Here is a 12,129-nt window from a genome sequence, read left to right as displayed (position 1 = left end):
ACTCCGAGAAATATATACCGAACAAGAGAGGTCCCAGGACTGAGCCTTGTGGGATGCCACTTGTAACTGGTTTGGAGTCTGACATGGCTCCAGCAATTCCAACCATGTGGGTTCTGTCCTTGAGCCAGTTTGCAACCCATCTAGTGACATAGGGGTTTATATTTAAGCTGGTGAGCTTATCTATAATGCCCGAGTGGGGTATTGGCCTTGGTGACTGTTTCAAAGAAATCAACCAGGTTTAAGAGGCAGGATCTGCCCTTAACAAAGCCGAACTGGGTAGGATCCAGTGACTGTAGGTCCATGATGATCTTTCCATAGCTTTGCAGACCAAGCTAGTCAGGCTTATGGGGCAATAGTTTACAGGATCCGTTGAGGCACCACCTTTGTGGAGTGGGACCACTGTTGCTGTACGCCACTCTTTGGGTACATATCCTGTAGTAAGGCTGAGATTGAACAGTAGTTTTATGTTTGGGTTTAGCTCTTCTTGGAGTTCATATAGGTCGCAGCCCGGGACACCGTCTGGTCCCATTGATGCTGTGTTTTTTGCTTTGGAGAGGGCAGCTCTTACCTGAGCATCTGAGATGTCAGGGGGGCAGCAATATGCTGGTATAGATATTTGCCCTTTTGGTGGGGAGGGGGGGAGAAGTTTGCGCTGAACCTGTCAGCTAGGATGTTGGCAATGTCTGTGGGTTTGGTGTATTTTTTGTCATTTTGGACTAATTCTGAGCATATCTGGGAATTCCCACCCAGGTTCCTAACATAACTAAAGAAAGCCTTGTGATTATCCTTAGTGTCCTGTGCAATTTTTCTCTCGAAGCTGGCCTTAGACGATTTTATGAGTGCCCGTAGTTTTTTGCTAATACTGATCAGAGATGCCTTCCCTTTTTGGGATTTTGCTCTATCATGTAGTAGCTTCCTCCTTCTATTGTATAGTTTGTTTATGGCTGGGGTCCACCAGACAGGACGTCTGCCTTTGGAGGATTGGGTCTTGGTTTTATTTGTTCACAGAATGCATTTATAAAGGATTCTGCGGTCTGGGCCGTATTTTCCACAGGCCCGGGGGCTTTGAAGGATTCCACCTCAGTTTTGAGGAGTGTGAAATTTGCTTTAGAGAAGTTTTTCACTGTGGTTTCAGGGCATGGGGTCGAGTCGGGATGTGACTATCCAGTGAGATTAGTTTATGGTCTGATCTTACCAGTGAGGTATACACTTCTGGTCTGGAGCACAGAGTCCCCATGTAGGTGATGATCAGGTCCAGTATGTTTTCCCCTCTTGTGGGAGTGGTAACAAGTTGTTCCATAGCATTTGAGTTTATAAATTCTAGGAACCTTTGGGCTAGGGTGTTGGAGCTAGAGTAATGCTCCCAGTCTATGTTTGGGTAGTTGAAGTCGCCCAATTTAATGGTGTTTGGAGAGACCTTCATATTTTCCAGTGTTCTCAGGAAGGCCGAGTGTGGTTCCTGGGTTTGGGAGGTTGGTCTGTAGCAGGCTACAAACTGGAAGGCAGTTTTACCCACTGTTAGTTGCACATGGATAGTCTCTGATGCTTCGTGCTGTGCCACCAACCTGGAGGTGTGGGTATCTTTGACGAATATTGATACTCCCCCTCCTTTTCTGGTTCGGTCCAAGTTTTGGGGCCAAAAAGCATGGTATGAGGTATAACCTGGTAGTGCTGGGGTGCTCTCGGGAGCCTTGAACCAGGTTTCTGTTACTGCACAGATATCGATGTTCTCCATGCTAAGGAGAGTTTCAGTGCATGCATCTTGAGGTTTAGACTTCTGGCATTGAGTAGCATTACTCTTAGTTTCTTATCCCTTGTGATACCTATGGAGGTGGGTTTGTCTTTTGAGCCTTGCCTAAAAAAGGCACTATGGGGGTAGCAAGAGCCTTTGCCAATATCCGAAAGCCCAGGGGTGACAGGTGCAAGCCATCCCTAGCGAAGCATCGTGGCTTGTCGAGCATGTCATCCCAGGCTGACAGGCATTGGATCCCCTTTGAATGACACCAATACTTAAGCCAATTGTTGAAATTGATCATCTTGTCTTCATATTGTAGCATCATTCTTGGTGAGGATAAGATGCTACTCAAGGTCAGGGTCATACTGGCCTGGGCTATATGCTCAGAGAGCTCCTCTATGTCTCTTTTCATGTAGTCCAGGGAGGTACATCTCAGGTCATTCACACCAGCATGGACAATGACTGAGTCATATTTGTACTTGCCTTGGAGTGACCTAAGTGCTTGTGTTATGTGGCGGATCCTAGCGCCCGACAGGCAGCTCACCATGACCTTCTCCTTGTTCAGCCTGGTGAGCAGAACGTCAGTGTGCCTGACGATAGAGTCACCTATTACAAGTGTATCAGGTGTTTTGTTTAGCCTTAAGGGCTGTGACTGTTCGGCACACTGGCTTTGTGAGCTATGTGTTGCACGTGTTTTGTTTTGGGGTAGCGGTTGCTTGGGTGTCAGCTTTGGAGGTCTCTGCTGCTTAGGCAGATTTTTATTTAGAGCCTCCGAGTATGTTTTTGTGTGTTTACGTGTTTGGTTTGCTGTCGTGATACGTCTATGTGAGACTGGAATTGTAGTGAGTGTGGTTTCCTTCTCCTCCTGACCGGTTTCGTCAGTACTGAGTTGAGAGAGCTTTGCCTCCAGTATGGCTATATGGCTGCATCTCTCACATGTGTTGGAATTTGTTGGGAGGAGGAGAGGGTTGTCTGTGTACATGAGGCAGTTGTAACATTGCCTCAAGATTCCCAGATTCACCAGCTGGACCGGAGAGGAGATTGACAACTGACCTTTGGACATGCTAGAATAGTATTGGGAATTCCTTATAATTGAAAAAAAAGGGCCAATGGGGAACAAGCTACTCAAGGGGAGTTTGTGAAGGGGTAGTGCTTTTAATTTTTTAGTGCTGACTTATATAATTGCTTTAGTGAGCAAGTGCCAGGTATCTTAAATGAAATGTGTTATAGGTAACTTAAATGCAAAAACGACAAACAGTAACTTTCTTTCAAGTGAAACAAGGAAATAAGTACAGTAAGCAATGCAGATATCACTAGGGATACACAGAAGCGCTGAAAAGCCACGTTTTAGGTGGAATTAGTGTTTCAGGGAAATAAGCAAACAAACAACAAGCATACAAACAAAGCTAGATTCAGCAGGCCTGGATCTAGTCTATGCTACAGCAATCAAGGTGTACCAATTTCAGTAAGAAACAGTTCAAATATGCAGGCACTATAAGCCTTTAACTGGAAATTCCCAGCTCAGAAGGGCAGAGTCCAGCCTCTCCTCCCACAAGAGTGCAGACCACAAACCTTCTTAATGTAAAATAACTGGCCTGAAGCCCAAGTGCTTAAACCAGAACTAATACACTTTTAGAATAACAGACACTGAGCCCTCAATCAGCAGTTCCCAACTTAGAAGGATGTAAGCTACCTGTCCTGCCACCACAGTGCAGGCCACAAAACTTCCTAATGTAAAACAACTGCTCTGAAGCCCAAGTGCTTAATCCAAAAGACTTAGAATGATAGCTACACTTTAATCAAGTTACTACCAAGAAGTAATAAATACAATTGAATACTTTAAAGAATGCCTGAATTAGTGCTCAAGTTATACAAACAAAGCTGGATTCAGCAGGCCTGGATCTAATCTATGCTACAGCAAACAAGGTGTACCAATTTCAGTAAGAAGCAGTTCAAATATGCAGGCACTATAAGCCTTTAACCAGAAATTCCCAGCTCAGAAGGGCAGAGTCCAGCCTCTCCTCCCACAAGAGTACAGACCATGAACCCTTTTAATGTAAAATAACTGGCCTGAAGCCCAAGTGCTTAAACCAGAATTAATACACTTTTAGAATAACAGACACTGAGCCCTCAATCAGCAGTTCCCAACTTAGAAGGATGTAAGCTACCTGTTCATGTGTTTTCTTTTGGAAAAATTGTAATCTACGTCCTCTACGACACTATATATATATATATATATATATATATATATATATATATATATATATATATATACACACACACACACACACACACACACACACACACACACACACACACACACACACATATATGTTTAGACCATTAAATGGGTGAAACTGCTAGTTTGGAGGGTTTTGCAGCTGATAATGTTTAACATTGGCTTCTTCTTTGATTTCATTGCATTGTTATAAAATTGCTTGTGTATACGTGGGCATGAGTATGAATGTATTTACTGTGCTAAGAATGTGTGTATGTTTGTATATATGAAGGAGCTTGAAGGCATCTATTACTGTGTGCTACATGTCTGGCATAAAATATATTGCTCATTTCATTATGCATCATGTATAGCCTAATTCTACTTTTTTCAAGTTTTGTCACTTATTTGTAATCTGATGGCATTTATAGAGCCGTGGTAGAGTTGTTCTTCCTCTCATTCATGTACTGATTATGCTGTAAGTTTGATTTTCTGTTTCAGAGGGCCATCCATAAAGACTCAGATTTCAAATGCAATGATCACAGTCTACTACCCTGATTTATTCAGCAGAATAGTGTTATGAAAATGTAGGCATTCCAAAGCAACCTAGACTGATAGAGAACTTGGGTGCAGCACCTAATATCACAATGTTGTAATACTTCAAAATTAAGGAAACATATCAACATTTTATTTTTATTTTTACTTTATCTAGGAGAGTGAAATGGTCCATGGATCTCTTATAATTTAAACATTCTATTTGCATGATAAGCTAAAATCATTTCCCTATTATTTTCAGATGCAATTATTGTAAAACCCAAAAGATAAATACATTATTCAGAACCTATGCTGTACAGGTTGATGATAGGTCATTATCTGCATAATTCAGTGGGGGACTTTACTGAGGGTACAGCTGGCATGGGGCTAGGGGGTGGAGTGGATCAATACAATGCTGGGGTGTAAATCAGACATACAGTCTTGCTAGAATTCTGCTACTAAAAGAAAAAACTTTAAGGTTTAGGCATTACAATGTACAGAATGCTGCCCACAAAGCACACAACTACATTAAACAACTATGACCAGCTTTAATAAGTTATTTTTACAATTATATACATTTCTGAATAATCTTTACAAACCATTCAAAAATTAAATAGAACCCTCTTACTGTACATTTGAAATTAAGGACAATATTACCATTCCAAAAAAAAAAAATATATGGTATTGTTTCTATCAAACAAGTGCGACTCTTCATTTATGCCTAGCATGCTTTCTTATACATTCTCATTGCCACCAGTGTAAACACATTATCTAAAAGTTTATTTAACTACGTGTGTGTGTGTGTGTGTGTGTGTGTGTGTGTGTGTGTGTGTGTGTGTGTGTGTGTGTGTGTATGTGTGTTATCCTCTTTAACAAGCATCTTACTGAATTTTGGAAATTTAATTATTTCATTACCCTGGAAGATGTGTATAACATACAAAAATCTAATTTGAACTCTGGAAACATTTATAGTAACTGCCTTAACAAATATATTGTCAATACAGATTTCATACTGGGATAAACCAAAAATTTGCTCCCACTCAAATTCCATTAAGAGTTTCAAATGCCATTTCTGAAGAATAAATCACAGAAATGGATAGGCAATCCTTGTTGTAGCCAAAACCACAAAACCTACCTTTGTCTTGCACATGGCTATTAGAAGGTAAGCCATTAACAACAGTCTGAGAAATGCTGACTTCGTGCTCTGAAAAATAAACACAAAAGCAGAGGATAATTTTGCTGTGCAGGAAAGCCCCAACAATTTTTTTTTCATTTCATCAGTCTGCTTGCCTAGGCTACCATGTTATGAATACAGAAAACCTGATGATGCTAGGGGTGTCTCCTTTACATCTAGTTTTTAATTTCTGCAGTAATGAGACAAAAGACATATTCTGAAGTGCACATCCTACATGTAAATATTGAATGTTGTGCTGCAAGCTTCCTGAAAGTCAGTGGCTACCTTCCACAATCAAAATATACAATAACTGCTGTTTGTCTCAACAAAAGTACACACAAAGGGAGGTCTGCTGATCACCTGATTTAAAAGTGCAAATCAAAGTTTCAGTTCACTGCTGTAAAAATCTGGAACAAATACCTCTGAAATCAGTGCAATCACCAAGCAGCACAGTGACAAAGGAATGTTAAATCTGTATCTACAAAATTAAGCTACTTTAGTCATTCTCCCATTATCTGCTTTATCAAATTCAGGAGTGGGCCAAGTCAGACAGCAGCACACCTGGCACATGGTTGGAGACTAATGTCAGATAGCATGCCACTCTGTTGTGAGAGCACATATACTCACTTATACATCTCATGCCAACCTTACAGGCAATATGCAGGATCAGTAATCCATCTATGGCATAAAGGTGTCCAAAGGAAAATATAGCAGAACTAAAACATATGGTAGGCTATCAACAAGGTATTTTAACAGGAGATGGTGAGTGGAATCTGTTATGTGTATACAGAAGTGGTTCACAAGGCTCACGAAAGAGCATTATTTCAAGGGAAGAACATATCTGAAATGGATATTATAAACTGTTGGGTTAGAGGATGTCATGCATTCAAGTCAGGAGCAAAAGAAGTTCATCAAAGTATAAAAACTGGTCTATATTGGGCAGAGGACCTCTGTTTTACTCTTATTTATTTTATAACGAGAGAACTTCAAATTATTTTAATATACCAAATATACATACCTCTTAACTTTACAGATTTTTATAGAATGTCCAGATTTTTGCCTCAAATATTTGGCCTGTTCCTCACAAAATCTGTGGTTTTCTGGCAAAACCATGGAGGACTGAGGTCACTAAATAATGAGCAAGTAATTACATATATTTAAGTTTCAGGCTTTATTTCCTTCAGAAAATGCATGTTAACACAAATCATGTTATTTAGCAACTTTCTAAGTTTATAACAGCAATATTTAAAATCTGTTCCTAGTTTGGGGCCTTTGTCCTCCCATTATTTTAGGCTTTGTCCAGATTTCTTGCATTAGGAGGTTGAGAGGTATACAAACTAGATTTCAAATATATAAGATTACTACCGTTGACTACTTTCTCTGTTATGAAATGGAAAGAATATTATGGATACTGAAGTGTTAAGAGACTCTCTGGAATTTGAGAATAAAGATGTACTTGAGAGGACTAGATTTACAAAACCTACAAGTGTAAGAGAGACATTTAAAGGAAAAATCAGTAATTAGAAGGGTCACACAATCTAGGGAATCTAAACTTAGTCAGCGACTCAGTCAAAACATGTTGGAGAGACAAATACAGGTCTCAGATATTGCTCCTCTTTTGGAACAGGCTTCCTATTCACATTAAGCAGAGCCCTTCCCTGGCCCTTTTCAAACGCAGTTTGGATCAATGGCCAGGGAATCGCAAATTCACACCTGGGGTAGTGTCTATATCCCTGATGGATAGGGACAATCTGTAAGATACTCAATGCACAGGCACAAATTTATGCCATCCTGTTGACCCTAGGGGTCATGTATTGGGGAAAATCAGGATTTCCTTACATTCACTGTTGCAATATTCTTTACCATATGGATTCCCTGCCATGGAAAGCCGAACACCTGTCCAGTCTACCAAAGACTACTGGTTGCTATTTTAAAAGATATGGCAAACGTCACTCAAATTGCTTCCTGCGTAGCACAGGGGATAAAGGTGACATTCAGGCCTACCATAAACAGAACAACTTTGCTGCCAGTTCTGAACATATCTTTTCACTGTCGGTCGGTCTTCCTGCATCTATTTCTGCCAGTTGAACACATTTTTATTCTCCATGGTCTACCTTATGCCTGTTTGCTGACTTCTTTGCAACTGCTGTTAAATAACCTGTTGGGTTTTTTGTTTTTTCTTGTTTTTTTTTACTGCTCCTCTGGATTCTAAACTTTTCTTTTGGGAAGCTGCTGCTGGTTTAAGTCCCTTCAGGATAAGGGAAAAGCCTTACTGGAGCTTAAACATGTTCCTAAATTTCCAAGGAATGACCCTGCTAAACCTGCTTTTGTTCATAGACATTCCTGCCCTTCTATTAAAAGTAGGAAGAGGGACAAACAGGCTCCTCCTGCTAAGGCCACTCAGTTTTCAGGGACTCCGAAGCCTTCCTTTCCAAACAAACCACATACCATGTGACTATCCGTCTCTTCTCAGCCACATTCTTCTTTCTCTTCATCTTTCTCTTCTTGTTTGGCTTGTGATTACTCAGGATTCTTGGGTTCTGTCAATCATTTGTCAGGGGTACTTCACGGTGTGGAAATCCTGTCCTCCTTTTATGGCCATTCCTCAGGCCTCTCGGCAGCAACCTCCCTTTTTCCCAAAAGTTCTTCAAAATCTCTTATCTCACGGTACTATTCAAGAGGTGCCTGTATCCCAAAGGGGGAAGGGTTCTACTACAGACGGTTTCTAATGACCAGGAAAGAGGGCACTTGAAGATCTGTTCTAGACCTCTCTCATTTAAACACTTTTCTAAGTGTCTTCCTTTCGGATGTTGTCCCTTCAGGTTCTTTTTCCTCTCTTGCTCCCTCAGGCCTATAGGGTGTCTCTGGATCTTAAGGATACTTATCTCCCTATTCTAATCCATCCTCTTTTCAGGAAGTTTTTGTGCTTCTCTGTTGCGTCTTGGCACTTTCAGTTCTCTGCTTTGCCCTTTGGCCTTTTTACTGCCCCACAGGTGTTCACCAAATGCCTTGCTCCTGTGACTACTTTTTGCAAGCTTCGATGGATCCAAGTATTTCCTTACTTGGATGGCCTGTTGATTCAGGTGTCCTCTCCAGAGACCATTTTGCAAAATCTTCATTTTGCCGTTTTCCTTCTCCAAAGCCAGGGGTTGACTATAAATTTCAAAAAGTCTTCTCTGACTCCTTCTCAGGATTATGTTTTTCTGGGTTGCAGGATTCAGACATTGCCAATGCTTGCATCCCTGCCCCCCTCCCAAGGCCTTAACTCTCATTTCTTTCTTTCACATTCTTTTTCCACTGACTTCCATTACCACCAGGGAGCTACTGAGAGCTCTAGGTTTCATGGCATCCACCATTCCAATGCTCCCTCTGGCCAAACTTCACAGGAGAAAGTTTCAGTAATTTCTGAAGTCAGTGTGGCTCTAACATGCACACCCGCTAGACTTTATGGTTCCTCTTTTTCCTTGTCTCTGACAGGAAATTCATTGGTAGATTCAGCCACTGTCTCTGAATCCAGGAATTCCTCTTCATCCCCCCTCTTCCCTCTCAGGAACTGTTCACAGATGCTTCACAGATGTGACGGGGGGCAACATTTGGCTCCCTGAAGGTACAGGGGGTGTGGTCACCTCGTCAGCAAAAGGAGCACATCAGTGTCAAAGAGGTGAGCGCTTTTCTGCTGGCTCTTCATAGTCTTTCATCCTCTTCTCTCCAGGGCCTCTCAAGGTTTTCACAGACAATGCCAAAGTGATGTGGTACATCAACAAACAAGGAGGAACGAGATATTATCTTCTTTGCCAGTTGGCACTTCTGGTCTGGGATCTTGCTGTCAATTTTCAAGTGACTATTCAAGCAGTTTATATCCCTTCTGGTCAAAACATTGTGACAGACAGTCTGAGCAGGTCCTTAACTCAGTTCCATGAATGGATGCTTCACAGGGACGTGTTTCTGGACATTATCCACCAGTGGGGTACTCCTCAAGTGGACTTTTTTCCCTCCCCTCTGAACAATTTCCTCAATTTTGTGCCAGAGTCCCAGGTTCTCTAGTATGGAAGGTGGACACCCTCTCATTTTCTTGGAAGGGGATACTTTTTTATGGATTCCAACTCCTTCCTCTCATTCCGAAGGTCCTGTTCAAAATTCAACAGGATCCTCCCAAAATCTTACGGTTGACTCCTTTTTGGCTGTGATAGCAGTGGTTCCCTCTACTTCTGCATCTAGCCAAGGGCAATCATCACAAGTTACTTCACATGGTGGATCTAACCACACAAGACAAGGGATCTCTCTTCCATCCCCACCTGTCCACACTTCAACCGACACTGTGGTTAACAGGATTTTGATTCCTCATAGACACCTATTTTCAGAGGACGTGCTGCAAGTCCTGCAAGATTCCAAGAAACCTAGTACTATAAAATCCTACTTGTACAAATTGAAGAAGTTTTCTACTTTGTGTCTCTCTTGCAACCTGGACCCACTTACTGTGGATATTCCTTTGGTTCTCTCTTATTTGTGTGGGTTGCTAAATGATGATTTGGCCTATTCTTCTATTAAGGCCCACCTATCAGCTATCTCTGCTTGTTTGCCTTTTTCTCCTCCTCTAGTTTATAGATTTGAGGTGAAACTATTTCTTAAAGGCATCCTTAACATTAGACCTCCCCCACCCCCCACCCCAGGAAGCCTGTTCCTCCTCCCTGGGATCTTAATTTTGTTTTGGAGAAGTTGACTCAGGCTCCTTTTGAGCATGTTGCTTCAGCCTCCTTGCATCATTGTTCCTGGAAGGCTGTTCTTTTGTTAGCTCTTACTTCTGCCAGATGGGTGTCCAAGTTGCAGGCCCTTATGGCTTGCCCTCCCTTTTTTGATCTTTCATGAGGACAGAGTATCCTTCCACACTAACCCTTCTTTTATGCCTAAAGTGGTTAATGAACTTTCACTTAACCAGTCTGTTAATCTGCCTGCTTTTTTTCCCTCTCCGCAAGATGACAGTGACAGGGTGCTGCATACTTTTGCCATGCATAGCCATCTAAGGGTTTATTTGGATAAGACTAAGGCTATTAGAAAATGTGATCAGTTATTTGTTTATTTTCATCCTAGATCTTTGGGACTTGCTGTATCCAAGCAAACTATTTATTTTTGGATTTCTCAGACTATTTCCTTTTGTTACACTTTTCATGGCAAGAGTCTTCCTTCTTCAGTTAAGGCTCATTCTACTAGAGCTGTGGCTTCTTCTGGTGCTTTTTTTTCAAGGGCGTAGATACTAATTCTATTCCTGAAGCAGCTACCTGGACTTCTGTGAATACCTTTACCAAGCAGTACAAGTTAGATTGTATCTCTAGAGCTGGGACCAGTTTTGCTAGAGCCATTCTTCATGGCTTTTTAGGGGAATCTTCTGCACCTTCCCCCTCCCCAGTTTCCTCTTGGGCTTTGGCACTCTCCCATATGGTAAAGAATACTGCAGCAGTTAATGTAAGGACATAGTACAGTTGTGTAAAATCTTACCATAACGGTAGATGTCCTTGCCTTCACTGCTGCAGTTTTTGCTCCCTCCCTCCATCTCCACTAGTCTCTTCCCATCCTGGATGTACAGATTACCTCTTGGGTTCCTTGGACTGGTGTTCCTACTGGGGCAATCAGTTCTGTTTATGGTAGGCCTGAACGTCACCTTTATGTCCTATGCTGAGCAAGGAGCATTTGGGTGACATTCAGTGTACTTTTCTAATTAGCAACAAGTAGTCTTTGGTAGACTGGCCAGATGTTCGGCCTTCCACGGCAGAGAATCCCATATGGTAAAGAATACTGCAGCACTGAAGGCAAGGACACCTACTGTTATGGTAGGATTTTACACAACTGTACTTTATATTGGCTAAGCATGTAAGGGCCCTTAAGGTGTTAGCCTAGTAATCTCCTATTAACTTATGACCCTATAATAATAAGGAATAGAAAACAGGTAAATTACCAGGATCAGATGGGGTACCTACTGAAATATGGAAAAGAGGTGACAAGAAATTTAAAAAAAAAATGGTATAAATTTCTCAAAAGCATTATGAAACAATATTCATCCCAAAAGAAGAAAAAGGGTCTATATTACTTACTTCAAGTTACAGAATGTCAAGTACGCTTCCATCAACACAAGTGTCGAACATCCTCTTCAGCGAATGGCCACATCATCGACTTCTTTCCAAGGGAAAGAAATCTGTTGGCCGTTGTTTGAAATTTGCCATTTACCCTGCTGTAGTGTGATCTCGGAGTTAGTATATTTAGTTAGGAGGGGTGTGGGGGGCACAGCCCCCCACATAGTGGGTGTGAGGGGTGAAGCCCTCCCCCACTTCATAGTGTTTGTTAAATTGTTTTGTGTGTAGTTAGCCAACAGATTTTTTTACCTTGGAATGAAATCAATGATGTGGCCATTCGCTGAAGAGGACATTCCACATTTATGTGTCGATGGAAGGGTACTCGACATTCTGAAACTTCAAGTAA

General features: G+C 41.6%; 1 protein-coding gene across 32 annotated transcripts in view; it reads right to left on the bottom strand.

Annotated features, from left to right (window-relative positions):
* Window positions 1-12,129, bottom strand: part of SORBS1 (sorbin and SH3 domain containing 1) — a 4,096,285-nt gene that overhangs the window by 907,767 nt on the left and 3,176,389 nt on the right. For all 32 annotated transcript variants that reach the window (XM_044056121.1, XM_044056122.1, XM_044056123.1 and 29 more), the window contains one exon: window positions 5,620-5,688. In XM_044056121.1, the coding sequence (XP_043912056.1) occupies window positions 5,620-5,688 (69 nt within the window). The remainder of the gene's footprint in view (window positions 1-5,619; window positions 5,689-12,129) is intronic.

The sequence above is a fragment of the Protopterus annectens genome, chromosome 14.part0 (assembly GCF_019279795.1).
Source record: "Protopterus annectens isolate FY-2018-M chromosome 14.part0, PAN1.0, whole genome shotgun sequence".
NCBI classification, from domain to species: Eukaryota; Metazoa; Chordata; order Ceratodontiformes; family Protopteridae; genus Protopterus; species Protopterus annectens.
The sequence above is the reverse complement of the archived record's forward strand: the minus strand, read 5'-3'. Positions and strand labels throughout refer to the sequence as shown.